Consider the following 24,587-nt stretch of genomic DNA (forward strand, 5'->3'; position numbering starts at 1 on the left):
GGGGCCAAAAAAAGAGATGGCTTTAGGAGACAAGTGTGAGCTTCTGGTTAAACCGCAGGGCATAAGGAATCGGCACTCTTAGATTTTATTTGCCACAAATTGGCTCTATCGGTCAGATCAAGGTCCCTCTCCCCTGGGAAGGCAGGGGTAGCAAGACAGAGCTCAGGGGTTACAATGCTTTCACACAGAATACACAGTATACAACTTTGTATATACAACTGTATATACAAACCCATGGGACTAGGATTCAGCAACTGAATGGCCAAAGGCAAAATTAAGGCCTTTTAGCCTTTTCCTAGACTTAAGAGAAAGGTTTGTGGTTGCAACCATATATATTTAAAACATTCTTAGGCTTTCAGGTGGAAACCAACACTTCTGCTCCCAGGTTTGCTAGCCGCATTGCACGGACTAGGCAGACCGCGGGGCTCATTTCCCTGCTTTACCCGTTTGTATTATAGCAGCACCTCAAATCTCTACCAGTAAGGAGTAAATGTTATCATGTCAGGGAACGCTTTCCATCCCTGCAGCGGAGGCATGAAACATTAGCAAGCTCTTTGCACATCTGGTTTTTGGGGAGGGTCTAAGTACAACTGTTCCGGGCTTCTCTAGGTGGAGCACTATATCGTATCATGTTATATCCCTTCCCTCGCGTTACTTACCGGTTCCACAGACCAGCACAGCCTTCTCTGAGGACACAGAAATCTGGGGGGAAGATGGGAGAAAGGAAACTCTCATCAGCTGTGGCCAGCTGCTGCTAGCAGCCCGGGAAGGTCTGCAAGCTGTTTCTCATCTCCTTCATTGCTCTGTAGTGGCTTTTGCTGGATAGCCCCCACCTGACTCAGGGGGGCACCGGCTCTGAACCAGCTGCAGGTGAATTCCATCGCTCCCTGCAAAATGCCAGCTCACACGGCCTCTTGTGGCCGAGCCACACGGCCCGACTATCCTCCGGCAGCTCTGCCAGGCCACGCTTCCCAGGGCAGCTCCTGAAAAGCGGCACAGTGAACGGCGTCCTTCCCGTGGACAAGTCCATCCCCAAATATTCTTCTGCCTTTTTTCCCCCCATCGGTGCCCCAGGCATTGCCCCTCTTGCTTTTTAAAAGCCACGCTTGGCTGAAGAGCAAGCAGGTCAAGATACTTCATCTGCACACAAGGTCCAGCTATCGCAGGACATCTTTTACCCCCCGCAAAATACTTACGCGGTTCTAAGATTATTAATATAACTGCATCCAGTCTGGCACTCTTGTGCGAGTTTATTGTTGAAGTACCAAAGGTTACGTGGGTAGGCGAGGCATCAATTGAGGGTGCGTGTAGATAATCACAGGCTTAATGAATTACTATGCCTCAGCTGATGCATGCACCACCGTGTGAGAGTTTCACTCCAAATAATAGAAAGGGGAAAGCAACTTTGTGGTGGACGGGTCGAGTGATACGTGGTAAATTATTAAACTATAGTAGCTGGATTGTTTGCAACACATCTCAAGTCAAATACCAGGCTCCAGTTTCAGGAAGGGGAAAGGATTTTGATTGGGGTGCGCTCAGACATTTCTGAGGAAAGCAGCCAACCAAGCAGGTCCTGCTCACACCTGAGAAATCTGACGGGAGCACGTCGTCTCAGCTAACGACTGAACTTTGTCACGCACGGGTGGAAAAAGCCGTGCGACTGTAGTCTTTTGCATGTAGCAAAAGCCAAGCCACACTGGCTTGATATTTGTGGAATGCCTAACAAGAACTAAGCAAAACTTAATTCAGTACAAGCTATCATACTTGCTTTTATTGAAGAGGCAAAACTGAGCATGCCAGATCCTTCTCTTCCTTTGGAAAGTTACCTTTTCAAGGAAAGCTTGGTTTGGTGTTTGACTTATTTTTCAACAGCCCGTCTCAAAAGATGCAAATATGCAAAGGGTGAGGATAGTGACAGCAAACAGTGCAGGAACACTTGGCCCAAACCCCCGCAGCTGGGAGAAGCATCCTACCCTTTTCTTTCATCACACAGAAAAAACCCAAACAACTCGAAGCCAAACCTTTGGTGCAAGGGTCACAGAATTCACTTTTAAGCCGAGATTCTCCCAACATCATGACGCTAAGGTTATGGCGCAATCTCTTCCAGCAGTTGCCAAAACCAGCCTCTTTCTGTCCATCTCCCTGCTACAGACTGGCAGCAAGTCCCTGATGTACTCCTCCACTACAAGCATAACCTGTGTCCTCCTACAAAACGGTCAACATATGTAGTGAGTCTGAAATCTAATTGCCTGCTGGTACTAAGCCAAGGCTCGGATTTCGATTTGTAGCTACTCCGTTTCCACCCGTGCCACCTCCCCTGCCCCCCCGAGCAGAACAGTGATGGTGAGTGGGAGAATAGGATGAGGATGTATTACAACCACCCCTTAATAGCACAAACCACATTGCTTCCTTCGTAATACATGGGACAGATTAGGCAGGGGCCGTGTGTGAAAGATACCATCGAAGAAACAAAAGCGATTCAGGAAGGCGCAGAATTTAGATTGTCTCTTCAAGCTGCACAAAAGGTTTCTGAGAGACACACTGTGAAAGCACGCCCACTATCTGCTTAACCTGGCTGCTTTTCCCCAACTGTGGTACCCCTTCAGTATTTGCCTGGGCCGCTTTAAAGCAGTTTCCATTCTTAAAACCCACTACTTCCAGGCAAGCAGGGTGAGGGAGCTCCCCGGTACCTGCAAATGCATCCTGAGCACTCTGGGTGTACCTCAGAGATCCATCCTGCTTCCAGAGACATTGGGATTCTCAGATTGGGGAAGTCCACTGCAGAGCATAGGTAACACTGTGATTTTATCAGAAGCAGAAAAAAAGAAAACGTTAGCCTAATGAACACAGGAATGCCTCATTTATCAAGGCTCTAGCAAAGTAAACGGGCAGAAAACAGAGCCTACGTGGTGCCGCCCATCTTGCTCTCAATCAGCTCGCTTCCTCCACCAATATGGACCATCTACTCACTGGAAGGGGCTTTAAGAGGTATTTAGAAGTGTGAAACAGAGACCAGCCTTTCACCCACCTGTGTGATATGCTTTTTAAAAAAAAAAAATTAACTCAACTCTCTTGGCATGCAGAGCACATCAAGCTCACAGGATTCTTTGTGCCACCCTCACAGATACCCCTGTGCTCAGCACCCGGAGGCTACTCTGACGTACAAAGAAAATGTACTTGAGCTTTCAAAACAAGTCATTTTGGGAAAGCCTGCATTTAAAAAATGGCCTGGAGGACTGGGATATGGCAGAGGAGCTCAAACTCACCATCACTACTGAAGAGTTTCTGCAAGGTAAGGGCCTCAGGGAAATTGATTGACTTGGCTTCCTTTTAAAAAGATTCCCATCTCCAAAACCCAGGTGAAAATTGTAAAATCTGGTCAATAGTAAGTTCCAGTCTAGAAGTTAACAAAAAGCCCACTTTCTTTACGTTTAAATGTGATCAGATCAAATTAGGAGTGCCTGCAATTACGTACAAAGTAAGTACGCAGCTTACAGAAAACGAGGCTAACACAAAAAAACTAAGCTCCCCATGGTGTCTCTGGGCTCTCCACGTCTACGAGCTCCTGACGAGACCCCGCGCCGTCGCATGCCGAAGTGGCAAGCTGACCCCCCGGCACAGGGCTGCTCGCTGCTGGGGGCACTGCCAGATGCCAGGGGTAAGTTTGGGACCTGCTCCTACCTACAGAGGCTGGCAGTGTTTCAGGGAACAGCCTGGGAAAGGGGCTTTTCTTTTGCCAGCCAGAACATCTGTGTCCAGACTGGAATTTTTCTAAGCTGACTTAGAAAAAGCTGAAGCCTGTCTCTCAAGGACAAGGACATAATTACATAGCGGTGCCTGCAGACACACTTCCCTCCAAATGCAACCTTTTGGGCAGATAGAATTGGGAAAGGAGGACTGAAGGGAGTAATTTACACTCTTCTGGCTTTGCAGGGGAAAGAGAAAGTAAAATTTCAGAGCTGAGCACCGCTGTTCGGGCTGGCCGCAGATGTGCACGCTCTTTGCAGAACAGGAAATAAAACGCTCTTTTAGAGGGATGAGAGGGCAACTGGGGACCTTTGCCTTGGGATCTGCATTGCAGCAGAGCTTCCCCAGGCTGCCTCTGGACAGCAAGGTCTAGAAACGGTCCTCAGGTAGGACTGGCAGGGTGACATTTCTGCTTCTCCTTAGAACCTGGCGTTCAGCCCCATCTGTGGATGTGGGTAAACCCCAGCCTGGTCTGCCCCATCCCCGGGAGCCCTGGCATAGAGCCGGCCGGATCCGACTGCCCGGTGGCCTTGGTCGCTGGTGCCACAGAAACCTCCTCTCCAAACACATCCTGGGACTACTCTGATCCGGATTGCTCGGAGGAGGATGTGCTGTCATCCTCCAGCGAGGCTGGAAAGGTACAAAAAAGGGAACCGCTTGGGCAGTCCAAGACATTGTGCGCGCTTAACGATCCCGCAGGAACAAACGAGCTGGCTCAGCAGCTCTGCGAGTGGCTGCCTCCCGTTTCAGCAGGGGTCAGTCAATGCATGGAGCCCGTCTGACGAACAGGCCGAGAGTACAAAGTGCAAGGAAGGAGGCTGAAATTTAAAGTATATAAGCTTTCTACATGTACTCTGCCAGACCCGCCCTCCCCTAGAACAAAGCAGCTTATCCCTGTCCCTCATTCCACCCAGGGCTAAGATACGCACGTCCTTTTTCTCCTTCCTGTCCGCAGCTTACTGAGGATGAAGATGCTTCGTGTGTGGACATCCCCGTTCCTCAGGAGATGCCAGAAACTCCCGAACTCAAGGCAATGCTGATGCCTCAGAAATCCGCAGTCCTCAGACCGCAGAGCGTGAAGTTCAAGTGCCCCAGGCAGACAAGCACCGAAATCGAGGGAGGCTGGCCCCGTCCTCCCCTTAATTACTGCATCCTCATCACCCTCGCCCTGTGCAACAGCGCAAGTGGCAGTCTGACGGTACAGCAGATCTACCAGTTCACACGGTACCCACTCTTCTCCTAGCGCAGAATGAGGGGAAGAGGGATGACAAGGGGTACGGGAGTCTCTGATCTTCTGCTGGGGAACAGGGATGTGGCAGCCAGGACTTGCGTTCTGGTCTTAGCTCTGCCTTCGGCTCAAGATGCCGCTGAGAAAACTGCTTCCCTTCTTTGTCAACACCCACACCCAGGAGTGTTGAGAGCAGGCATTTTAGTTTTGTCTTACCCTCCTTTAGAAGAAACACAAGTGCTCAACTGAGCCAGCCATCCTTACTGAGGAGGAGAGGGTCCTCCCTGACATCTACAGGGGTCAGGGAGGATCCTCTCCTCCTTCCCTAACGATGTATTCTGTTATTTATCCCAGCCTCTAACTGCTTCAGCTCAGGACAAATCTTTTCTCCCCGCAGGGAGCACTTCCCATTTTTTCAAACGGCCCCAGAGGGCTGGAAAAACACGATCCGACACAACCTGTGCTTCAGCAGCTGCTTTGAGAAAACCACTGGCTTTGTGTGCGGCGAGGGAAACCGCAAGTCCTGCCTGTGGAAACTGACTCCAGAAGGACACAGAAAGTTTCAGGAGGAAGCACAGGCTCTGCCCAAAGAGGTTCTCGACTTGGTGTGCCAAAGCATGAGCCAACCGGGTATGTTTCAGAGGGCAGGAGCCCCGCAAAATGCAGAGCAAGGCAGACTTTACAAGATTCCCATGGTGGGAGGGATACAGGTGGGCACCCAAGCCAGTACGCAGTCACCAGCACTGCGGGAGATGACAGGTCTAGGAGATGAGACCAGAGACTCGGCGATCCCTGCAGAGATACCCCCCCAAGCGGGGCTCGGTCACCAGCCCGGCCAAGAACCCTTCTTGAATGAAACCAATGTAGTGAGAGGAACAAAGCAGGCTACGTTAAAACACAGAGCCTTTATCTCAGTATCGCGTTGCTCAGCGGTACAATACCTATCCGTTTAAACATGGGTAAGAACTGAGGCTGTAGCATCAGCAGTCGCTATGGTCCAAGTAACTATCGCAACTCCCTCTCTCTCTCTCTCTCTTGCAGATCTCATGAGGCCTCTGTTTGGTCTGTGATTCCTTCCGGCTCCCTGCTTCTGGAACAGGTACCGTGTGTTTTCAAACCAAGCTTGTCTTCTCGGGTGCTGCCACACGTAGCTTCCCAAGAACTGCGTGTGGAAATTATGAGCATCGTGACATAAGGACTCAAATTTGGAGGGGGGGGAGGAGGAAGATGTCCAATCTCATTTCCTTCAGTAAGGCAAGTTTTTGCTCCAGCTGCACACATCTCGAGTCGCAGAGGCATTTTGACATGCGGCACCTGCTACGACTTTAACACAAAGTCCTCCACGCAAGCTGTTGCCTCTTGCAGTGTTCTTGCGGTGCAGAGGATGAAGCGGCAGGAGAAGGTTCATCTGTTCCCTAACAAAGGGTCTCAGCCCACAGGCCAGAGGCTGAGCAGAGAACGTGCGTTAGCTGGCTGAGTGAGAGGAGCCCCGACCATACAGATGTTAGTCCAAGCTGTTGCACTTGTCCGCCGAGCTGTAAAACCAGCAGGCGAGGATCCACGTAACTGCTGGGCAGAGTGCTTTGCAAGGTGCTTGGAATTTCTGCAACGCTCGCTTGGCAGAAATCAGCGAGCACTGCAGAGTGTGAGGAGGGAGGGAGCTATCCTGGCAAGGCAAGGATGCAACAAAGAAAAAAAAAGAAAACCAGAGCTTGCTGTTGTGTTGTTGACTTACTTGCTTCTCCAGCAAGAGGCAGGAAAATTGCATCCCCAGGCCAGAATTCAGGCAGGTAGCAGGTGTCTAGTGTTCCAGAAGAGCAGATTTTTCATAGCTCCTTCCCAGCTGCTGCAGCAGTTGCTCGAGTAGGCGCATGGTCGGTCCAGTTATGTCCGTTACCAGACCGGTGGGCGGCGGGAGCCGGGGCGCCCTGTTGACAGGGGACAAACGGCACGCAGTCACGATGCAAGTCCTGGAGTTCACTGCTGGGCTGTATCCTAGACCTGACCCACAGGGAGAGGAGGGCAGGGGACAGCCCTTCCGAACCTGCTCGACAGGGCTGGCTGGGTGCACCCTGGAGATCAACTGCTTTCACCCGTGTGCCCACGAGAGCGTAAAAGAACAGCTAGGTTAAAAGTGATTTAGACCAAGCCTAAACGCAGGCACTAGGACGGTCGCTTGCCCAAACCACTGCGCAGGGTGGGTCTGCAGAGCTGGGTGCCAGTGTCACCCAAGCGACTGCAGAAGGCGGAGGGAGACAGCTGGCTGTCAGTCCCACAGGTGACAGTGCAGGCTGGCTGGCTGGCTGGCTGAGCGGGACCTGATTTAAGGCGCACGGCCTTTGGAGGCCTGGCTGCGCCGGATGGCAGCACCGAGATACCGCAGTTCACATGCTCTCCTTCAGTCACACCGCACCGGAACGCGAGCATCCTCTGCTCGTACCGCACGTGGAAATAAAAACCACTTAAGATTTTGGCAGAGCTGCGGAGGGGCAGGAAAACAAGGGTGCCAGAGCAACGCTCCCAGCCAAGCTGCGGCAAAAGGCAGTGGGGCGGGAGGTCAGCGCGTTTCAGGGAGGTACGACGCTCCAGAGAGCGTTCACGATAACGAGTGGAAAGAGCCTGAAACCAGACGAAGTTTCAGACAGGCCCGGGAGAACGGCGTCGGCCGCCAGGCCAAGGCGCAGGCTCCCCGCAGTCCCCGCGTCCTGCAGCGGGGCTCGGCCAGCCCCGACGCTGGCACCGCACACCAAACGCCCCGGCCAGCCCCCGCTTCGCCCGGAGGCGGCCGCTCTGGACGCCGCTCCGCCGCACCGCGGCCTGAGGGCCGGGCCTGAGAGCCGGGCCGGCGCCCGCCTGCCGCGCCTGCGCCCTGCGGCGCCGCGCCGGGCCCGGCCGCCATGGCGGTGCACTACTGCGGGCTGTGCCGCCGCACCTCCTTCTCCGGCCGCCGGCACCTGTACAGCGCCGCGCACCGGCGGCGGCTGCGGGAGGCGCTGGGCCGGCTGCAGGAGGAGGTGGCGGCGGCGCGGGCCGCGGCGGCGGCGGCGGGGGACGGGGACGGCGGCGGGGCCGTGCGGCGCTACGACCCGGCGGAGCACGAGCGGCGCGTCTGGTGCCTGTGCTGCGGGCGCGGCGTGAGGCGGGACGGGCGGCGCGGCGGGCTGGCGCTGCCGCAGGCCGGCCTCCTCCAGCACCTGGCCGGGTAGGCGGGCGGGCGAGCGGCGGGGCGGGCGAGCGGGCCGGGGCGGCGCTGACGGGTGTCCCGCAGGCCCGAGCACCGCCGGGAGACGGCGCGGTTCTGGCGGGAGAACAGGGCGGAGGCGGCGCTGCGGGAGCGGTTCCTGGTGCCGGCCGAGGAGTACGAGCGCTTCGCACGGGCGCTGGAGCGGGCGCTGGCCGCGCACCAGCGGCGGGAGGAGGAGCACATCCGCCAGGTACCCCCGGCCCCGCACCGAACCGGCCCCGGCTCTGCGCAGCCGGCCCGGCCCGGCCCGGCCTCACCCGCTCTCTTCCCGCAGATGGCGGCCGGCATCCGGGAGGCCGAGCGCAGGCAGCGGGAGACGGTGCAGGCCGCCCTCCAGGTCGGTGAGCCGTATCCTGCCCTGGCTGTGCCCCGGGGACGGGGCCCCGCGCCCCCACCGGCACCGGGCGCTCTCGGGAGGGGCTGGGGGCGGGTGGGGGGCCCTGCTCAGCGCCAGAAATATCGTTCCTTTTTCCTGAATCACACTCAGCTTCAAACAGAGGCAGAGCTTTGCGCAGGACCTTCTGTCTGCAGCCCCGCAGCAGGACCCAAAAGGTGAGAACCGGTTTCCTTGAATTGCCGCTAACGTGCTCAACGCGGGACCGCGCCACCGCAGCGGCCCTTCTCGCTTGCTGCTGCTGTTGCCAGAGTTGACGCTGTCATCGCCAGGATCTTGCATTCCTTCAGATCCTTGGCAAACTTTTCTCTAGACTATAGTAAGTGCCATGCCCGCAGAAAGATTGCCCTCCCACCCACACGTCCGTAGGTAAGCGCTAAGAGCCACAAAGAGCGAGCGCAGCGATAACGTACAAGCGTTTAACGTTATCGTGCCCCCAGAACGTTTCTCCTTTTCCTCCTTACCGCAAAGCTCTCCAAACACAAATACAAATTCTGCTCCAGAAGCCTCTGGACGATCGTTGCCTGCCTGGCTTTGACAGCCACCCACCTCTCAGACTGCCTCTTGGCTCCCCCGTTCCAGGGACTCCTCCCACGACGCAGAGCAGCCCGGCCCCAGTGGGGTGCAGACAGGACCGGACTTGAACTGGATGGAATCAGGCCAGGCTTTGACCTTCATTGGCCACCAGGTAGGTGTGACTTGCCAACGAGCACGACCTAAATGACTGCAAGTTACACGTAGCACGTGTTGCAAAGCAAAACGGGGGTGCGACCTCCGTTGCTGAAAAAGGCGGCTTTTCCCATTCAGACGACCCACGAGCTGAGAGTTTCAGTCATCTACTGTTAACTCGTGTTTCGTTAAGGAAACGTTCTTTAACTTGCACAGAAAACCCAAACGTTCCTCAAAGGAAGGAGATAAGAGCCTCCCTCTGTGTCCTGTTGTACGAGGACTCCAGGCTGGAAGGGAATGCACATAATGCCATGCTCTTCAGAGACGTTCTTAAAAGCATCGGTTTCTCATTAGCATTTTATGTTTCTGTTAACAGGAAACAGAAGGGAGAGGGAATGTTCACACAGGTAATGGCGCCTGCTTCGTGACTCGTTTGGTCGCTACTGAAAACTCCTGGCTTGCAAATATAATGGGGATAACTGAAAGCCATTTTGAAGCGGCTGCAGCATAACCAGGAGCTGCTCGCTCTTTGGCTAATGTTTAATGTACTAGAGGAGAAAACCCTTCTTGTATTACGAAAACTCTGTTGGTGCTACCACTGTGCGCAGCGTATGGTTTGGGGCGTGACCTGCCACAGCCTTAACCGAGGCAAGCCAGCTGCTTTTCCTTAGAATGCCCGAAGTTTACTTTTCCTTGGCTGCTTACTTGGCAGGGCAAGCTGCAGGGACAGGGGGTAGAGGGGATGCTTTTCCCTGCCTCGAGCTTCAGTGGCTAAATACGTTTCCCCCCGACTTCTAGGAGCAAAGCCTCCATGGCTAACCGAGGAAGAGGAAGAGGATGGAAGCAAACAACAAATTGGACCTTCGTATGAGGAATTTCTCAAACAAAGTGAGAGGGTTGTGTACATTTCTGTGAACCTTACGTTCACTTTACCACACTAAAGAATCAAAAGCTATTTGAAAAACTTTTGCTTAACGAAACATTTTTTCAGGGGAGAAGCAGAAGCTGAGAAAGCTCCCAGCAGAGCGCGTCGGTGCCAACTTTGACCATACCTCTCAGACAGGCGACAGCTGGCTGCCTTCCTTTGGGCGAGTTTGGAATCATGGCAGGAGGTGGCAGTCCAGGTAAGCCTCAGGGCAGCACGGACCGATGCCGAGCGGAGGGCGCACGGCTTCCTTCCACACAAGCTACTCGGGGAGCAGGCTTTGCGGTAGCAGCGAGCGGAAGGAGACAGCTTACCTCATGAATGAGTAATGCCACGCAGCACTCGATCCGGGCAGAGCGTCACTCTTGTCCCGGAGCAGCGCACGCATGACTTGTGAGGTGAAGCACGGTTGCGGCTGCCGAGGTGGCACACGGGAAGGCGTCTGCCTCGCCTTTCAGACCCGTGTACCGGTGCATATACACACACTTGTCCCGTTGGTGCTTTGTAATACGCTAGAAATCTGTGTCAGCTAGCTGAAGAGACTGCTACAGCTCACTGAGATAACAAAAAAAAAACCACGGAGGGAGCTTCCATTCTAAAACACCATGCGTCTTACTTGTTAGATGAGGCAGCATTCATTACCTCTAAAGGCTGTTGCATTCTGACTTCTACGCTCTCTTTCAGGCATCAGTTTAGAACTGAATCAGGGGAAAAGAAGAAAAAAAGGTGATCAGAAGAGGAGCACCGAAGAAACCAAGCTGTGACTGTCGTGGGAAGGGGGACTGGCAGTAGCTGAAGCTTTGTTGGCACTGCTGCTGCTGCTGCCGAGCTTAGTGCTCTTATTTAATACGTACCTCTAGATGCGTCGAGTCCCCTGGAAGGCAGGGTGACTGCAGCCTCATACCAAGGTGAGCACTGTTACTGAAGGCTACTCTGCCAGGGGCTGCGGCGGCAGACCCACTCCCCCCGTCACGGACATGCAGCGTACGTCTGGGCAGCGACTTCCGAAGTCTTAAGCTAAGCAAAGGCAGATCCTGCCAGCAAGGAGGGTCTCCTGCCGTGCCGTATCTTTGTAAGCGGAAAGCCTGCCTTATGCAGCACGTGCCTGCCAGTGTCCTATGCTGACGTGTAGCATGACATCCCATTAAAGAAATAAATTTTTGAGAAATAAACTTTTTTTTTTATTTTTCCCCAAAACTACCTGTGTTAGTAGACCAACTGAAACCTGTTTCAGGTTGATGACACACGCCTGATGTCTTCATTCTAATTTATATTACTTTCACTCATTCTGCCTCACCTAAAGGACTAGTTAGTCCTCAGTAGAAGAAAGGAGGCCTTAAAAGACCTTTGCCATGGGCAGTTCTTCCTTTTAATTTAAATAAAGTACTTACACAGCCTTATTTAGAGCTGCTTATCGAGGCTTCCCCACTAGACGCTGACCTGATAGATGCTGTTGCCTTGTACAGAGAGATCTGTGGGCACGGCTTGTTTAGAGGGAGTTTAAATAAATAATGAAAACATCCCACTAGCACCTTCCCCGTCTACAATGCAAGAAACGGACTTCAATTTTCCTCCTGCTAGAACCAAATATGGTTTAACATCACTGGCTGCTGTCGGTGATGCAAAAGCTCCTTCCCTTTTTGCAACACAAAAGGGTGTTCACGGCACCTTTGTAACTGTATAAATGCAGAAACTTGCTGCTAGAGGAAGACAGCCGTGACCTGTACCAGAATCCGCTATCAACAAATGTGTCAATAATGAAACGTACACCTTCTTGAAAAAGCAAGAAGAATTATTTCAATAATTTTATTGTGTGCATCTACATATGACACATTGTTGACGAGGTCACCGGAGAACCTGCAAAGCAAGAAGTCCCACATCAGACAACCAGGTCCAAGCAAGCTAGCACAAAACAAACCGTCTGAAAGCTCGGCTCCAGCACTAACACGTAGACACAGTGCCTTCCAACAGCAGGGAGGACGCCTGCCCACGTACCCCGCAGCCCCCCGAGACAGGAGAGCACACACAGCTTTCCCTGTCCGATGGAAAATGAGGACAAAAAAAAAAAAAAAAAAAAAAAAAAAATCGCAAATTGCTCTTTAATTCTGGAGGACCGATGTTCCCAGTAACGCCACCCAGACAGTCGCTCGGCGTGTGAGCGACGTCCTCTGAACATGTGGAGACCGGCCCATCCAAAGCAAGGTGGGAGCCGTCCGTTACACGGCGCGTAGCCGTTTGTTAGAGCCTGGCAAAGCACAACCCAGCTCCTTCACAGAGCCCGCCACCTCACCTCCCTACGCGTCCTCCCCTGCGGCAGGCGCATCTCCACCCTTCGTGTTTCTGGTGTAGATCACTTGGGCTCGGTGCTTGGACACCAGTTTGATCAAACCTACGAGAAGAGGAAATTATTTGAGTGCGTGCATACCGGAGGACACCGGGGACGACGTGCTCCCTCCTAAAGCAGCAGGCCAGACAACGTGCGATAGCAAATACCAGGGTACCCGATCCTACGCACGCTTATACGAGGCTTTTGTTCGGGTCTGGCAGCGGTTACATCACAACCCACCCCTCTGGCAGCATTTTCTTAGTCTAGCAACACCACTGAACGCCGCAGAGCCGCTGCTCCTTACTTTGGAGCACTTTTGAAACGCAAGCTAAGGCAGCGGCTCATCAAAACCACGCCGACTGGCGTACTTTGGGCGCAGCACAAAATCTTCTCTGTGAGCAAGGAGAAGAAAGCATCCAAGTCAAGCTGCTTTCTGTTTTTCCACAGTTTTGAGCACTTACCTTTGCTGAGCAGCTCCTGGAGGGCGGCCCTAGCCAGGGAGCCTCGAATCTTCAGTCTTTCCGAGACAACCGCGGGTGTGATGAGCTTGTAGTTGGGCACTTCTTTGCACAGTTTATCATACGTGGCCTTGTCGAACAGGACGAGGTTGTTCAACTTGTCTCTCACTTTCCCCTTGGACCACTTCTACTTGAAAAGAGGGGGAAAAAAAAACCCCTAAGCCACCTTCTAAGCAATGACAAAAGACAGAGCTTTAGGATGCCCCAAGAACCACACCACCAAACATCTCCACCTCGTGTCCCAGATTAAAGGACTAACGAGCCGCACAAAATTGTCTTTGTAAACGTACGTGTTGCACACAATACCTACGGGAGCCCCAAATAAAAGGAGCAAAACCTTTTGCTACCCAGATTTAACACCATCGCCTGCAACCTCCTGCCAGATGACGAAACGGCTCCCCTAACACCGTGTCGGCACCGCCGCCCCCCATCGCCGCCGTCCCAGGAGCGCCCAGCCCCCCGCCCTTCAGCTCTGCCCACGCCGCACACGTGGACGGCCGGGGCAGCCCCGAGCCACCAGGCCCCCGCGCCCCTTCGCCGAGCTCGGCGTGAGCCCGGCTGCCCACCCCGCTCCCCGGTTTGCGCGGCAGGCTCCGGCAAGGCCGCGGCTCGGGGCCCGCCGCCAGCGAGGCCGCGCCGGCAGGCGCGGCGCAGGCTCCGCCAGCTCCTACCTTCTTCTTGGCTTTACCACCGGACTTGTTGACCGGGTCCTTGTCCTTTTTAGCGGACTTGCCCGCGTCCTTCTTCTTCTTGTCGTCTTTGGGCGGCTGCGAGGGGGGGAAGGATGGGACGGTCAGCGGCGGGGTCGGCGCCCCCCCCCCCCCGGGCCCCGGCCTCCCCTCGGGGCCGCCCGCCCTCAGCGCTGCTCTCCCGGCCCCCGGCGGGTCCCCCCGCAGCCCCGGCGCCCGCCCCGGCGCCGCCCCGCTCTCACCATGCTGCGGCGGCGGCTGCTCCCCCAAGATGTCGGCCGAGAAAGGAAGCGCCCGGCGCGAGGCGCGGGGAAGCCCCGTGCTCGCGGGCGGCTTCCGGGGCACGGCGCGACGCCGCTTCCGGGGCAGGGCGGGCGGCGCCATGGCGATCTTCAGCGTCTATGTGGTGAACAAGGCGGGCGGGCTCATCTACCAGCTGGACCACTACGCGCCCCGCGCCGACACCGAGAAGACGTTCAGCTTCCCGCTCGACCTCGTCCTGCGCCCGCACGACGAGCGCGTCGTCGTCGCCTTCGGGCAGCGCGACGGCATCCGCGGTGCGGCGGCGGCGGCGGGCGGGCCGGGCCGGGCCGGGCCGGGCCGGGCCGACGGGCTGACACCGCGCTGTCCCCGCAGTGGGCCACGCCGTGCTGGCCATCAACGGTGCCGAGGTCAACGGGCGCTTCACGGCGGACGGGAAGGACGTGCTGGAGTTCCTGGGCAACCCCGCCAACTACCCGGTGTCCATCCGTTTCGGCCGCCACCGCCTCTCCTCCAACGAGAAGCTCATGCTGGCCTCCATGTTCCACTCGTGAGCCGGGGCGGGACGGGGCGGGACGGGACGGGGGTGGCGCGGGCGGGGGCGGCGGGGGGCGCTGAGGGCCGTCTCCCCGCAGGCTCTTCGCCATCGGGTCGCAGCTGTCCCCCGAGGTGGGGAGCTCCGGGATCGAGATGCTGGAGACAGACACCTTCAAGCTGCACTGCTTCCAGACACTGACAGGTACTGTAGTCTAACAGACCTCACGCTTGTGGGGTAACAGTACCGTCTGGCCCCGCTCGGCTTTGCCGGGGCTGTCGCCGAGCTCGGCCTTCCTCACCCTTCCGTCGTTGCGGCTCCAGGGATCAAATTTGTGGTTCTTGCTGACCCGAGGCAGGCGGGAATAGATGCCCTGCTCCGCAAGATCTACGAGATTTACTCTGACTTTGCTCTGAAGAATCCTTTCTACTCCTTGGAGATGCCAATCAGGTAAGGGAAAGCTCGCTTTTAATAACGCAGCCGCAACCCCTTGTCGCTTTCTGCCTGTGCGGTAACAAACGCTGACAGCCCTTATGTCAAGCGGCAAAGCAGAGGCAGAGGTTGAGGGGAGGGGGAGGACCCAGCACGCTGCTGCAGGGAGGGGACGCTGACCCGTGCTTCTTCCAGCACTGCTCTGCTGGGGGAGTGGGAGCTGCTCTTCCGTGGCACAATCCCCGCTGTCCTAACGTAACCCCAAAGCCCACGCAAGAAGCTTTACGGCCCCTACTTAACCAGGCCAACGTTTGACAGCAGTCAGGTTGCTGTCTCATGACTTACGGAATCTCTCCTTGAAGGATGCAGAGCCAAAGGATGTGGAGAGCCTGCCTTCGTTAGCCTGTTCCGTAGGTAAAGTCATCCCCTCCGCTTTTCTGACTCTTTCAGATGCGAGTTGTTTGATCAGAACTTGAAACTTGCTCTGGAGGTGGCAGAGAAAGCTGGACCCTTCGGACCTGGATCGTAGAGAAAGCCTCATCTGCTGCATGGACTCCTGTCTCTGGGGAGCAGGGCCTGCCTCTCCCCCGCCTGGCCTTTCCCGGAGCTCTCTCCTGCACAGCAGAGACTGCGTATCCCCAAAACATGCCTCCTTATCTCCCAAGATACTGTTTTATCCCCTTTGTCCTGAAGCTCACTTTAAACAGACTCGTTACTACTGTTTACGTGGGGCCACAGAGCCTTACTCTGCTGTTGTGGCTCCACGGCCCCTGAGTGAAGAAAGAAAAGTAAGGTGCGGGCCCGTGGCCTTACCGCCCTCGATTGTTTGCTTTCGTTTCGTAATTGTACATATGTATTTTTCCTGTATAGCTCTAACTTACAGTTTTGCAGAGGGTTTCTGTGTAGAAGTAATAAACATTCCTTAAAGAGGTGGATGGGTGTTTTTTTTCTGTTGGCGGGGTAAATTTGCGCCGGTAGCGCTGCAAGAAGATGAGCGGGTTTGGGTGGTTCTGCTTGCACCGTTCTCCATAAGACAACCAGAGCCCTTGTGACACTGCTCCATTTTTATTCACAGACAGCAGAAGATCACGCAATTAAGTACAAAATGTAACTCACTTCCATTGTTTTAATTAAGGCTGGCTACCTACTGTTGCAACCAGGCTGTTCAACAAAGTACCTGCGTGCGGGTTCTTCACGAGTTGAACTTGCCTCTTCCAGGACCCTAAAGCAGTAAATCCTTTTGGGGAAAAACAGGAATATTCAACAAAATCCTGGCTAAAACCTGAGTCCACTTATTGCAGAGTGCTGGGCCTGACTGCTCAAGGCCGCTGGCTCTCAGCGCTGGCTTGGCTAAGGCTGACTCTCAGAGGTAGCCCAAGCCCCCACCCGCAGCCATGAGAGATGCAGCTCTTGGCCAAAAACATCCTCGACTACGCACCTTGTACTGACAAAATACAAGCCCATGCTAGAAATACGGGTTTTCACAAAACCCTGCCGCAGAAGTCGCGGGCTGGCGGTAGCTGCTGTCGCAATACCTGCTGCTGGGTCGGTTTTCCTGGCTGCTTTGCGGAGCGCTCGCTACAAGCTGACTTGGCAGCAGCTGCCTCCCTTGCAAATCATTAACACTGTACACAGAAATCGCACCGGGCAGGATCAGTTCAACAGAAGGAGCTTCTCTAAACGCTCTTCCCTGAACTGCCAAGAATTTCTTGGAAACGTGCCTATTTCTAAGTGCTGTGGAGAGCCCTGCCACAGCACCGCATCGGCGTTCTGCTTGTCCAGAGCAAAACACCACCCTCGCTCCTAAGGGCTAATCCTGGGTAAAGCTCAGGCCACGCTGCTCTCAAATCAGGCGTGAGGCCGAACCGTAACAATCCTCATCTGCTGCTCTGTCGCTGTTCCAGGGCCGAGAGCGCGCAGGGAGCTCACACCTAAGTAAACCGAAGCGGCTGCGCTTACAGCAGCCAGACGGGATGAGCGAACGGGGCGAAGGCTCGCTTCAGGACCCCGCAACAACGAGGCTGAACTGACAGTTAATGGCCGAGACGAACAGTAAGGACAAAACTAAACGCGAGAGCACACGAAGCCAGTCATTTTAGAGTACTTTTAGTGGAGGAGCTCAGGCTGCCAAGCCCGCTTGCTTCACCAACAGTGCTGTGAGAAGGAGGTACAGTAAAATCATTGCAAATGTAAACTAGCAGAATTATCACATCTCGAGGGAAAAAGTGATCGGTAGCAGGAACCTTGTGCCCTTGGGCACGTGACAGTGGACGAGAAACTGAGACATTTTTATCTAGGTTGCAGCAATAGGTAAACTCACTCCTAGGCCAGTTAACGGTTAAACAGAAAACGAGCATCATTCACATCGCCGTGGGAGCATCCTTTTCACCAAGCAGCTTATCCTCAGTCAGCCTTCCTGGGAATCCGGCCCATCTTGGTGCGGATGTTCCGCAGTAAGAAGAAAGCCACCGTGCTACCGGTACAGGTGATTTCGGCTACCCAGAAGGCTGTGGCCCAGCTGTAGTGCTTGGCAATGGTACTGAAGGGTAGTCCAGCCAGAAAACCCCCAACTGTAAGGAAGAACAAACAGAAACCTAGCCATGCTTGAGCGTCTCAATTTTATCTGCCGATACTTGTTTTTGCATGTATAAAAATTCCTCAGGCCTGGTTTGAACTTAAAGCACAAGGCAAAAACCTGTCGGGTAGAGGAGGAAGCATCCCTGCGGCTTCCAGCTCTATTATCTCTGCTTCTTAGGAGACTTCCCGTGTTTGGTAACTTGGCACCCAGGGGCTAGACTGCGCATCATCAAGAACACACATGGGTTTGCTTTGTTTTTCAGGGAAACGGGCGTTACTCACCGTTGGCCATGAGGGCCACTATGGCGTGGGAGGTGCCGCACAGGTTGGCAGGGGCGCTTTCGTTGGCTATCACCCCAAACAGGGCGATCGGCCCGTACGAGGAGAACCCGAACACAGCTCCCAGAGTCAGGATCCACAGCTGTCAAAACAAGTTACGATGAGAAACAGGATCTGTGCATCTTACCACTGTCAATCAGCAGCTGCTGACAAATCTCAGATCCTATGCACGGTACGAGGGGGTTTTGACATTTTTGGGCGGACACCGGCTCCCTGGCTTGTGGACAGAAGAGCTCAGGCCTGTGACAGATCCCACGGACCCACAGCCCAGCTGCACCTCCACCACAGCGTCTTGTTAGCCAGCGCCAGCTCTCCTCTTTCCTACAGTTCTGCCCCCTACACCATGTACACATGATACATGCTGTTTTGCAAGGAAGAACCAGAACGTCGAAGAGAGACGGGCAATGAGTCCGTGAAATCACAGGAGAGAGCTGTGAATCGAGTCGCTCTTAAAAATGATCCTGGAGACACCAGCTAAAAGCTTTTCTCATTTTAGACGCAAGCAACTGATCAGAGCATCTTTATTTGCGAGCAGCCGCTATCTGATAACCTCTATGTTACTAAACAAATGCAGAAACAAGACTAAAAAACTCCAACAGTCTGAACTGCTGTGTTAGCTTACGCTCTAAGAAAACTACCCGGCTCAGAATTTATCAGTCGCTTGAAAGGACAACAAAGGATAAGTAACTTGACGGTCTCAAGATTACAGCATGCTTTTTGAACCCTAAACACCATTTCAAGATGCCCAGAAGGAAGTAAGTGCCATCTTAGTTTCCAGCTGGGAAACAGAAACAAAGAGTTAGGAAAACACTTGCCAAAGTCAAGCAGGAAGGCAGCTGCAGGAACGGAATCATTCCTCCTGACCTCACGCACAAGACCCCTTAACTGGCTACGTTTTACCTGATGAACAAACGTCCTCAGAACCGTCTATATAAGAACTTAAAAATTTTATACTCAGACTTTTAAAGTCAGTTAGTGTGATCAAATGATTACAAGAAAAGGTTTCTTTGACAAAACTTACAGTAATCTTCTCAATGCCCTGGTTCTAAGTTCTGGAGCGCTAACCAACCTCCCAGGATAGGAAAAAGGCAGATCAGCGAAAGCAGAAACAGGCAGAGGGAGAAAAAACGCAAGGCAGAAACCTCATGTTCTTTTAGGCCTGTAAGATCAGCTAGAGGTTGCAAGGCTACAGTCCAGAAGTGATTTTCCTGAAGAAGAAAAACAGGAAAGGAGAAAAGAGATTTCATTTATTTAGCAATCATTAGGGCAGATCCAAGTCACATCTACGCTACAGCCGGTAACGCAGGCTACCCAAGCCAACTTAGGCAGCGGAAGCAGCCCAAACCAGACGAAGTTAGCCTGCTTCTCTGTAGCGCAAACAAAGAAAATGCAAACTTACAGTTCTTGGGAAGGGTGAAGAAAACACCCTATCATCACACTCCTCACCGTTAAAGGGCTATCCCTACAACTTATGGCCAGCTGCTCGTGCAGGGATTACCTTGGGAGAATCGCCTGTGACCGTGACGCGGAAGAGAAACATGGACACGCACATCCCGGCCATCATGGAAAGCAGCAGCGCGTGCCGAGGATTCCCGTAGCTTGACAGACCCACCTGTAACACAGGAAGGGAAAGTGAGGGTCAGAAACTGGAAGGACTCCTTCCATTTCATACTCGTAGTAACTAGCGCCGTCCACACAGCCCAGTCAGAAACATGGATGGCGCATCGAAAGCACACCTTTTAGCAAGACTGCCTGGTTTGGTTTAAGGACTGCCCGCAGTCAGACTGTGCTAAACAAGAAGCCTTTAGGGATGAATGGTACTGCTGTTATCACCTGTGCCCTATTTCTACGCTGAATTTGGCCTCAGACCCCACCACTGGATTTTAACGTGGGGTTTTTTTCAGCCAGAAGACAACTGTCAACAACCAGATCTCTTTCAACACTGGAATCCAGAGAGCACAGTAAAGCCAACAAATTAAAGAGATGCAACATCTTAAACCTGATAGGCGTATCGCAATCCCTAACGTCGGCACGCGTATTTCCCAACACCTTCTAGGGTGTTCAGCAGTCATCCTCGTGCACACAGCAGAACCGGGTGCGGGCCTACTCCTCAGCTGTGCCATGCAGCGGCAACCCCACCCTGACTGAGCGCCTCAGTTAAGCTGTTGAGATGGGTTGCGTCCCTCCCAACCAACCTCCGCGTGAAGGGAAAGAGGCGGGTTAACCAAGAATGGTCTGGTTTTCAAAAGTCCCATTTCAAAGCAGGGTAGTTTAGACACAGAACTGCATCCAAAAGAAGAGCTTGGGAAGACAAGAGGAAAGAAACATGGTACTGAGAATGGCTGTTTTCTAGCGTGAGGCAGCGGCAGAGGCTGCCTCTGTGTTCTGGGTATCCTGAATCTCCAGGGCAACATAAACGAGGGGAGCATTCTGCTCCACTACTGGGGCAGGTATGGCGGGGTGAGGGGAAAGGAAATCATCTTTAAGCGCTCAGGAAGGAAGCCAAAAACAAAGGTAAAAATTCTGAAGCAGCTCAAATTGACACTGCGTCAACTGCCCAGCACACCTGAGGGTCCAGATTACTTACCCTTGCTACCGCTCTGTCAGAAAGGTACCCAGCAGCAATGCTTCCCACCAGACCCCCGATCTCCAAGGCACTCATGTAGGAACTACCTGGAACGTAGGTGAAGCAAAGAACAGGCCATCAGGTTCGGTCACAACAGCAAAGCTGCTGCATGCTTTACACCGAGCTCAACTGCTGTCAGCTCACCATGAGCTCAGAGCAGCTCTGCTGGACAAGACCCTCCAGCTCATCCTTGTACAGGAATGCCCGTCTGCCAGTCCCAGGAGGGCCCTGGCACAAGACAGCACCGGGGCACTCGGCACATGCAGTAACTTCATCAGCGAGTTATTCCTCGTATACTACGCGTACCTAAACGGAGAGGTAGGAGGGAAGCAAAGAAGTCCCTCAGATGCAGGTGCCCATGTCCTTTTGCTGTACCCAGTCGAGCTCTCTGCCACGCCTCCTGAATTGCAGCCACAAAGCTTAAAAATGCAGCTTTGCGTCTTACCCACGAGCATAGATTGTCCCCTCTCCTGGATCAGGAAGAGCTGTCCCCAGTCAGTACAGCACGTTTTCACTCCAAAAACGACCAGGTAGCCTGTTGAGAGCACCCAGAGGTATGGTGAAAGCAGCAGCTCTGTCAAAGTGCTGTTGTCGCTGGAGGAACCTGTAAGGAAGATCAGGAGGAACGTTACTACTACTTGAGCACAGCTGCTGAACCACACCGACTCAGCGGCACTACGGACACATCTGCAAGCAGGACTCATGCATAAGGACATCCTTACAGACAGGGATATTCGTAGCTACCGGTAGTGAATGGCTTTACCTCCCCCTTGTTCTGGGTTTGCTGTGATTTCAGAATCTTTTCTGTCAATGTATTCCACATGCGTTCAAGATTTCAAAAGAATAATCAAAACGCTACTTCCAGGAATTTTCTGTACTGCGGTTGCCAGTAAACCCTCCACAAAAATTGTTAGAAAAACCCAGATTTTGCGCTAATGCTTGTAAGCTCTGCCTGTGAAAACCACTACACAGACCCAAACAAAAGTGCTGACTTTCAGGTGCTACCTTTAGTTTTGCACGAGTCATCCAAGAACGCCTACAAGCCTACCCTCCCCGGAGAACACTCTGGGGAAGCAGTATTGGTTTTGTACACAAAGAGGTCAAGTCTAGCAGCGCAGGCATCGCAGGACAGCCTGGAAGGTAGGCTGAGTTTCCACTGGCCTTTAAAATCCTACAGCAAACCGCTGTTGCAATTCCCCTCTACCTGTTCTGCTTTCAGAGGAGCGCCACATTCAGTGGTCTGAACAAACATTTACTAACTAGATGTGCTGGGTTAGGACAGAAAACACTGAGCAGAGTCCACCGCAAGCCAGGGGTCAAGAGAACCCACGGCGGGGTGAGGGGAGAACTGCCTGTCCTCTGGTAACAGGAGGAGGGGAAGGTCGGGCTTAAGGAAGCATTCCCTGCTGTTGTGTTTGTTCTCTCTCTCCAGTGCCCCCAGGAGACTCGGCTCGCAGTCTAAGCAAGTAAATCCCCAAGAAAACGAGGGCACCATTAGTAGGAAGACATGACACAGATGGCAGAGATGAAAGAGCCAGCCACGAGCGTCTCAGCGACACGGCCAAGGAACAGAACTAACTGGCGGTCAGGCTCTTCCTCTGCTCGGCTGCACTTTGCTGTGACGGTCGCAGAAGCCCGTACACCGGCCCCTTCCCACAAGATTACACCAGGGCTCGGTTTATACGATTTATAACTTCAGCACAGCAGCTCAACAGTTACGAGAATAAGGCTGCTGAAAAGAACCCCTTGCACGCATCCCGCCGAGCAGTGATTTTGGGAAACGGGAAGGACGGAGGTCTCGGTACACCGAGAGCGACACATTTGTGCCAGAACGCAGACAGAAGGTGCCGCACCAGCTCCCGCGGCTGCCCACTTACAGTGAAGTCTCGTGCTCACCTTTCTTCCCTTTCTTGGCTCCTTGTTCAATGTTGGGTAGCCCAACATCCGCCGGCTCGTTTTTAATCAGGACAAGGCAAACAAATGAGACAACCACGCAGATGAAGCCAGAGAAGGACAAAGTCATGCGCCAATCGTAGTTCAGAGACACGAGAGCAGCGACAATGGGGCCTAAGCCTCCAGCCAAGTTCATGCTTGTAGACAGGATTGCCCACCAAGTCCCAAACTGGGAAGGCTCAAACCACTGTGCAACAACAAGAAAAACGGCATGAGGTCTGAGAAAGAGAGTGATGCTGCACCCGAAAACCCTCAACCAAGGCCCACGCTGAGGGTTCGGGGCAATTCAGACACAGATCTACAAAAGCAGGTAAAGGGAGTGCCTACCCTTCGCTCCCTTAGTCACGCAGGGAACTCCAAATGTTACACAAGTGTCAGCCACAGGAGCCTGACAGGTGCTCACAGCACGAGCCAGCTCGGAGTTATTTTCATTTACAGATGATGAAACCGAGACGTGAGTCGGGAGAGGCAAATTTAAGAGCACATGGTTCTGCGTACTCCCTTGCTAGGAACAGCGTCCCCCTGGAAAGGTCTGCTGGCACAGGACTGTGAACGGATACGCGGAGAGTCAGAGGGCAACTTTAGGACTCGCTGCTGCGTTAAGTGTCAGGCATGATCGGCTCTGCGTTGCAACGTGCGCTCAGAGCCAGAACCACTTGGGTGGTGGTTGTCGGCAGGAAAACGTCCTCAGAAAACACTATGTGTACTGTTTCTGTTATTCGGGACCTTCCTTTCTGTGCACACAACCATCCCGGACAGTCCTTTTCTTGCCAGCTAGATGAGGCTAGACGCCTCACAGAAGGGCAATGCAGGCGTTCATCTCCCCTCGTCCCGCAAGGACATGCGCTCCTGGATTTTACATCTTTCAAGAGAGGTGGGCACACGGCTGACCTCCTTTCCTTCTGCCCTAGGCAGAAACCCATCTGTTCCATTTAGATTGTCACAAAACCCAAATGCATGCAGCTCTGAGGCTCAACTCATGCCGCTCCTCCAGCCGTTACCTGGTTTTCTACTCGAACAGCCCGCAATTTGCAATTCCCGAGTTCCCTGAGCGCGCGGGTAGAATTCTGCTCATCGCTCCTTGCCCGGCAGCAAACTGCCGCAGCGGCAGAGACGAGCAGAGCTCTGCCTGCACGCTTAAAACACTGGATTCTGATAAACGATGCCTCTTACAGCGGAGAAGGTCTGCTACCAGATGTTACTCATCAAACTGAACGAGAACTGAGGCACGTAAACGCAAGGGCTAAGAAACTTTTGGAATCTTTGTGGGAATAAGCAGAACCTTGTGCTCGGAAACTTGCTCCGCAGGCCGAAGAAAGCACAGCTCGTGGTTTCGACCTCCTTGGCCTGAACCTTGGCCTGAAGGAGGCAGGACCGGGCGCAAACCGCCCTGAATTCGCAGCAAGCCTTCCTACGCGTGGCCTGCACGGCCCCGCTCGCCGGCAGAGCTCAGGAGAGGAGCCGCGAGCAGCTTCTCTTCCCGCGAGCACTTACTTTTCGCAGTATCTTCCCGCAGGGCGGCCAGCCCAGCCCCTGGGCCAAGCCGTTGAGGAACCAGAGCCCCGCGAAGGCCGTGACGGTGGAGCTCCAGGAGAAGGCCACGTTGACCAAGCCCACCATAAGGAGGCCGGAGGAGAAGAGCCAGCGGGCGCTCATTTGGTCGGAGAGGACGCCGCTGACGAACTTGCTGATGGCGTACGCCGCGGACTGGCTGCTGGTGATGAGACCTGCGGCGGGGCAAGAGCCCGAGACGCGCCTCAGCCGGGCGGCAGGGCGGCGGGCCCCCCCGTTAAAGCCAGCGCCGAGCAGGGAGGGCAGCGGGGGGCCCGGCACTCACCCAGCTCGTCCTTCCCCAGCGGCACCTCGGCCATGACAGCGGGCATGACGAACGAGAAGGTTTTGCGGTTGAAGTAGTACAGCGTGTACCCGACGAACATGGCCGCGAAGATGACGGCCCGGTACCGCCCGTACCCGCCGGCCGCCATCCCGCCGCGCTCCTCCGCGGCCAGGGCCCGGCCCCGCGAGCCCGGCGGACGGCGACGGCGGGGACACCGGCGAGCGCTACCGGCTGCTGCCGCAGCGGCGGTCCCGCCCCGCCGCTCCCATTGGCCGCCGGGCCCCGCG

The 24,587-nt window shown here is 54.3% G+C and overlaps 6 protein-coding genes across 10 annotated transcripts in view; 3 read left to right on the plus strand and 3 right to left on the minus strand.

Annotated features, from left to right (window-relative positions):
- Positions 1 to 7,723, minus strand: part of BCL9L (BCL9 like) — an 80,397-nt gene extending 72,674 nt beyond the window's left edge. The window contains exons 1-2 of the mRNA XM_075521148.1: positions 6,711 to 7,723; positions 660 to 702 (exon numbers count right to left, since the gene is read on the minus strand). The gene's annotated coding sequence lies outside the window, so the exon portion shown is untranslated. The remainder of the gene's footprint in view (positions 1 to 659; positions 703 to 6,710) is intronic.
- Positions 569 to 6,842, plus strand: FOXR1 (forkhead box R1). The gene is made up of 6 exons (XM_075521419.1): positions 569 to 2,988; positions 3,125 to 3,292; positions 4,171 to 4,385; positions 4,703 to 4,971; positions 5,373 to 5,907; positions 6,723 to 6,842. The coding sequence occupies exons 2-6, from the start codon at positions 3,172 to 3,174 to the stop codon at positions 6,840 to 6,842; spliced, it is 1,260 nt and encodes a 419-aa protein (XP_075377534.1). The 5' UTR covers positions 569 to 2,988; positions 3,125 to 3,171.
- Positions 7,724 to 7,852: 129 nt separating the features above from the next.
- CENATAC (centrosomal AT-AC splicing factor) lies at positions 7,853 to 11,620 on the plus strand. Of its 3 annotated transcripts, XM_075521405.1 has the most exons (9): positions 7,853 to 8,177; positions 8,244 to 8,409; positions 8,494 to 8,556; positions 8,707 to 8,771; positions 9,196 to 9,301; positions 9,659 to 9,689; positions 10,081 to 10,170; positions 10,274 to 10,406; positions 10,892 to 11,605. In XM_075521405.1, the coding sequence occupies exons 1-9, from the start codon at positions 7,873 to 7,875 to the stop codon at positions 10,935 to 10,937; spliced, it is 1,005 nt and encodes a 334-aa protein (XP_075377520.1). In that variant the 5' UTR covers positions 7,853 to 7,872; the 3' UTR covers positions 10,938 to 11,605. The 3 variants fall into 3 exon arrangements, with proteins under 3 accessions (XP_075377520.1, XP_075377519.1, XP_075377521.1); XM_075521404.1 differs by having other exon boundaries at positions 8,494 to 8,771; positions 10,892 to 11,620; XM_075521406.1 differs by lacking the exons at positions 10,274 to 10,406; positions 10,892 to 11,605 and having other exon boundaries at positions 8,494 to 8,771; positions 9,659 to 9,706; positions 10,013 to 10,081.
- Positions 11,621 to 11,998: 378 nt separating this feature from the next.
- On the minus strand, positions 11,999 to 14,115 carry RPS25 (ribosomal protein S25). Its single transcript, XM_075521410.1, has 5 exons — positions 13,983 to 14,115; positions 13,723 to 13,818; positions 12,995 to 13,178; positions 12,498 to 12,596; positions 11,999 to 12,064 (listed from the first exon to the last, which is right to left on the minus strand). Exons 1-4 carry the CDS (start codon positions 13,983 to 13,985, stop codon positions 12,502 to 12,504), a joined length of 378 nt encoding a protein of 125 aa, XP_075377525.1. The 5' UTR covers positions 13,986 to 14,115; the 3' UTR covers positions 11,999 to 12,064; positions 12,498 to 12,501.
- Positions 14,116 to 14,122: 7 nt separating this feature from the next.
- Positions 14,123 to 15,903, plus strand: TRAPPC4 (trafficking protein particle complex subunit 4). Of its 2 annotated transcripts, none has more exons than XM_075521408.1 (5): positions 14,123 to 14,297; positions 14,377 to 14,551; positions 14,637 to 14,740; positions 14,860 to 14,986; positions 15,419 to 15,903. In XM_075521408.1, the coding sequence occupies exons 1-5, from the start codon at positions 14,123 to 14,125 to the stop codon at positions 15,495 to 15,497; spliced, it is 660 nt and encodes a 219-aa protein (XP_075377523.1). In that variant the 3' UTR covers positions 15,498 to 15,903. The 2 variants fall into 2 exon arrangements, with proteins under 2 accessions (XP_075377523.1, XP_075377524.1); XM_075521409.1 differs by lacking the exon at positions 15,419 to 15,903 and adding an exon at positions 15,164 to 15,399.
- Positions 15,904 to 16,012: 109 nt separating this feature from the next.
- Positions 16,013 to 24,556, minus strand: SLC37A4 (solute carrier family 37 member 4). Of its 2 annotated transcripts, XM_075521402.1 has the most exons (9): positions 24,301 to 24,556; positions 23,958 to 24,190; positions 22,407 to 22,650; positions 20,956 to 21,114; positions 20,472 to 20,557; positions 19,383 to 19,496; positions 19,027 to 19,092; positions 17,828 to 17,966; positions 16,013 to 17,538 (listed from the first exon to the last, which is right to left on the minus strand). In XM_075521402.1, the coding sequence occupies exons 1-9, from the start codon at positions 24,446 to 24,448 to the stop codon at positions 17,372 to 17,374; spliced, it is 1,356 nt and encodes a 451-aa protein (XP_075377517.1). In that variant the 5' UTR covers positions 24,449 to 24,556; the 3' UTR covers positions 16,013 to 17,371. The 2 variants fall into 2 exon arrangements, with proteins under 2 accessions (XP_075377517.1, XP_075377518.1); XM_075521403.1 differs by lacking the exon at positions 19,027 to 19,092 and having other exon boundaries at positions 24,301 to 24,555.
- Between the last annotated feature and the right edge of the window lie 31 nt (positions 24,557 to 24,587).

The sequence above is a fragment of the Mycteria americana genome, chromosome 19 (genome assembly GCF_035582795.1).
Source record: "Mycteria americana isolate JAX WOST 10 ecotype Jacksonville Zoo and Gardens chromosome 19, USCA_MyAme_1.0, whole genome shotgun sequence".
Lineage (NCBI taxonomy): Eukaryota > Metazoa > Chordata > Aves > Ciconiiformes > Ciconiidae > Mycteria > Mycteria americana.

Coding starts and splice junctions, on each gene's coding strand:
- FOXR1 (XM_075521419.1), top strand. CDS start 3,172: ATGTACTTGAGCTTTCAAAACAAGTCATTTTGGGAAAGCCTGCATTTA. Junction 4,386..4,702: donor CCTCCAGCGAGGCTGGAAAG/GTACAAAAAAGG, acceptor TCCTGTCCGCAG/CTTACTGAGGATGAAGATGC. Junction 4,972..5,372: donor CAGATCTACCAGTTCACACG/GTACCCACTCTT, acceptor TTCTCCCCGCAG/GGAGCACTTCCCATTTTTTC.
- CENATAC (XM_075521404.1), top strand. CDS start 7,873: ATGGCGGTGCACTACTGCGGGCTGTGCCGCCGCACCTCCTTCTCCGGC. Junction 8,178..8,243: donor CTCCTCCAGCACCTGGCCGG/GTAGGCGGGCGG, acceptor GGTGTCCCGCAG/GCCCGAGCACCGCCGGGAGA. Junction 10,171..10,273: donor TGAGGAATTTCTCAAACAAA/GTGAGAGGGTTG, acceptor ACATTTTTTCAG/GGGAGAAGCAGAAGCTGAGA.
- RPS25 (XM_075521410.1), bottom strand. Junction 13,179..13,722: donor GTGGTAAAGCCAAGAAGAAG/GTAGGAGCTGGC, acceptor CTTTTCAAGTAG/AAGTGGTCCAAGGGGAAAGT. Junction 12,597..12,994: donor CCAGGAGCTGCTCAGCAAAG/GTAAGTGCTCAA, acceptor CTCTTCTCGTAG/GTTTGATCAAACTGGTGTCC.
- TRAPPC4 (XM_075521408.1), top strand. CDS start 14,123: ATGGCGATCTTCAGCGTCTATGTGGTGAACAAGGCGGGCGGGCTCATC. Junction 14,552..14,636: donor CTGGCCTCCATGTTCCACTC/GTGAGCCGGGGC, acceptor GTCTCCCCGCAG/GCTCTTCGCCATCGGGTCGC. Junction 14,741..14,859: donor CTGCTTCCAGACACTGACAG/GTACTGTAGTCT, acceptor TTGCGGCTCCAG/GGATCAAATTTGTGGTTCTT.
- SLC37A4 (XM_075521402.1), bottom strand. CDS start 24,448: ATGGCGGCCGGCGGGTACGGGCGGTACCGGGCCGTCATCTTCGCGGCC. Junction 21,115..22,406: donor AGCCAAGAAAGGGAAGAAAG/GTGAGCACGAGA, acceptor TCTTCCTTACAG/GTTCCTCCAGCGACAACAGC. Junction 20,558..20,955: donor GGGACAATCTATGCTCGTGG/GTAAGACGCAAA, acceptor CCTACGTTCCAG/GTAGTTCCTACATGAGTGCC.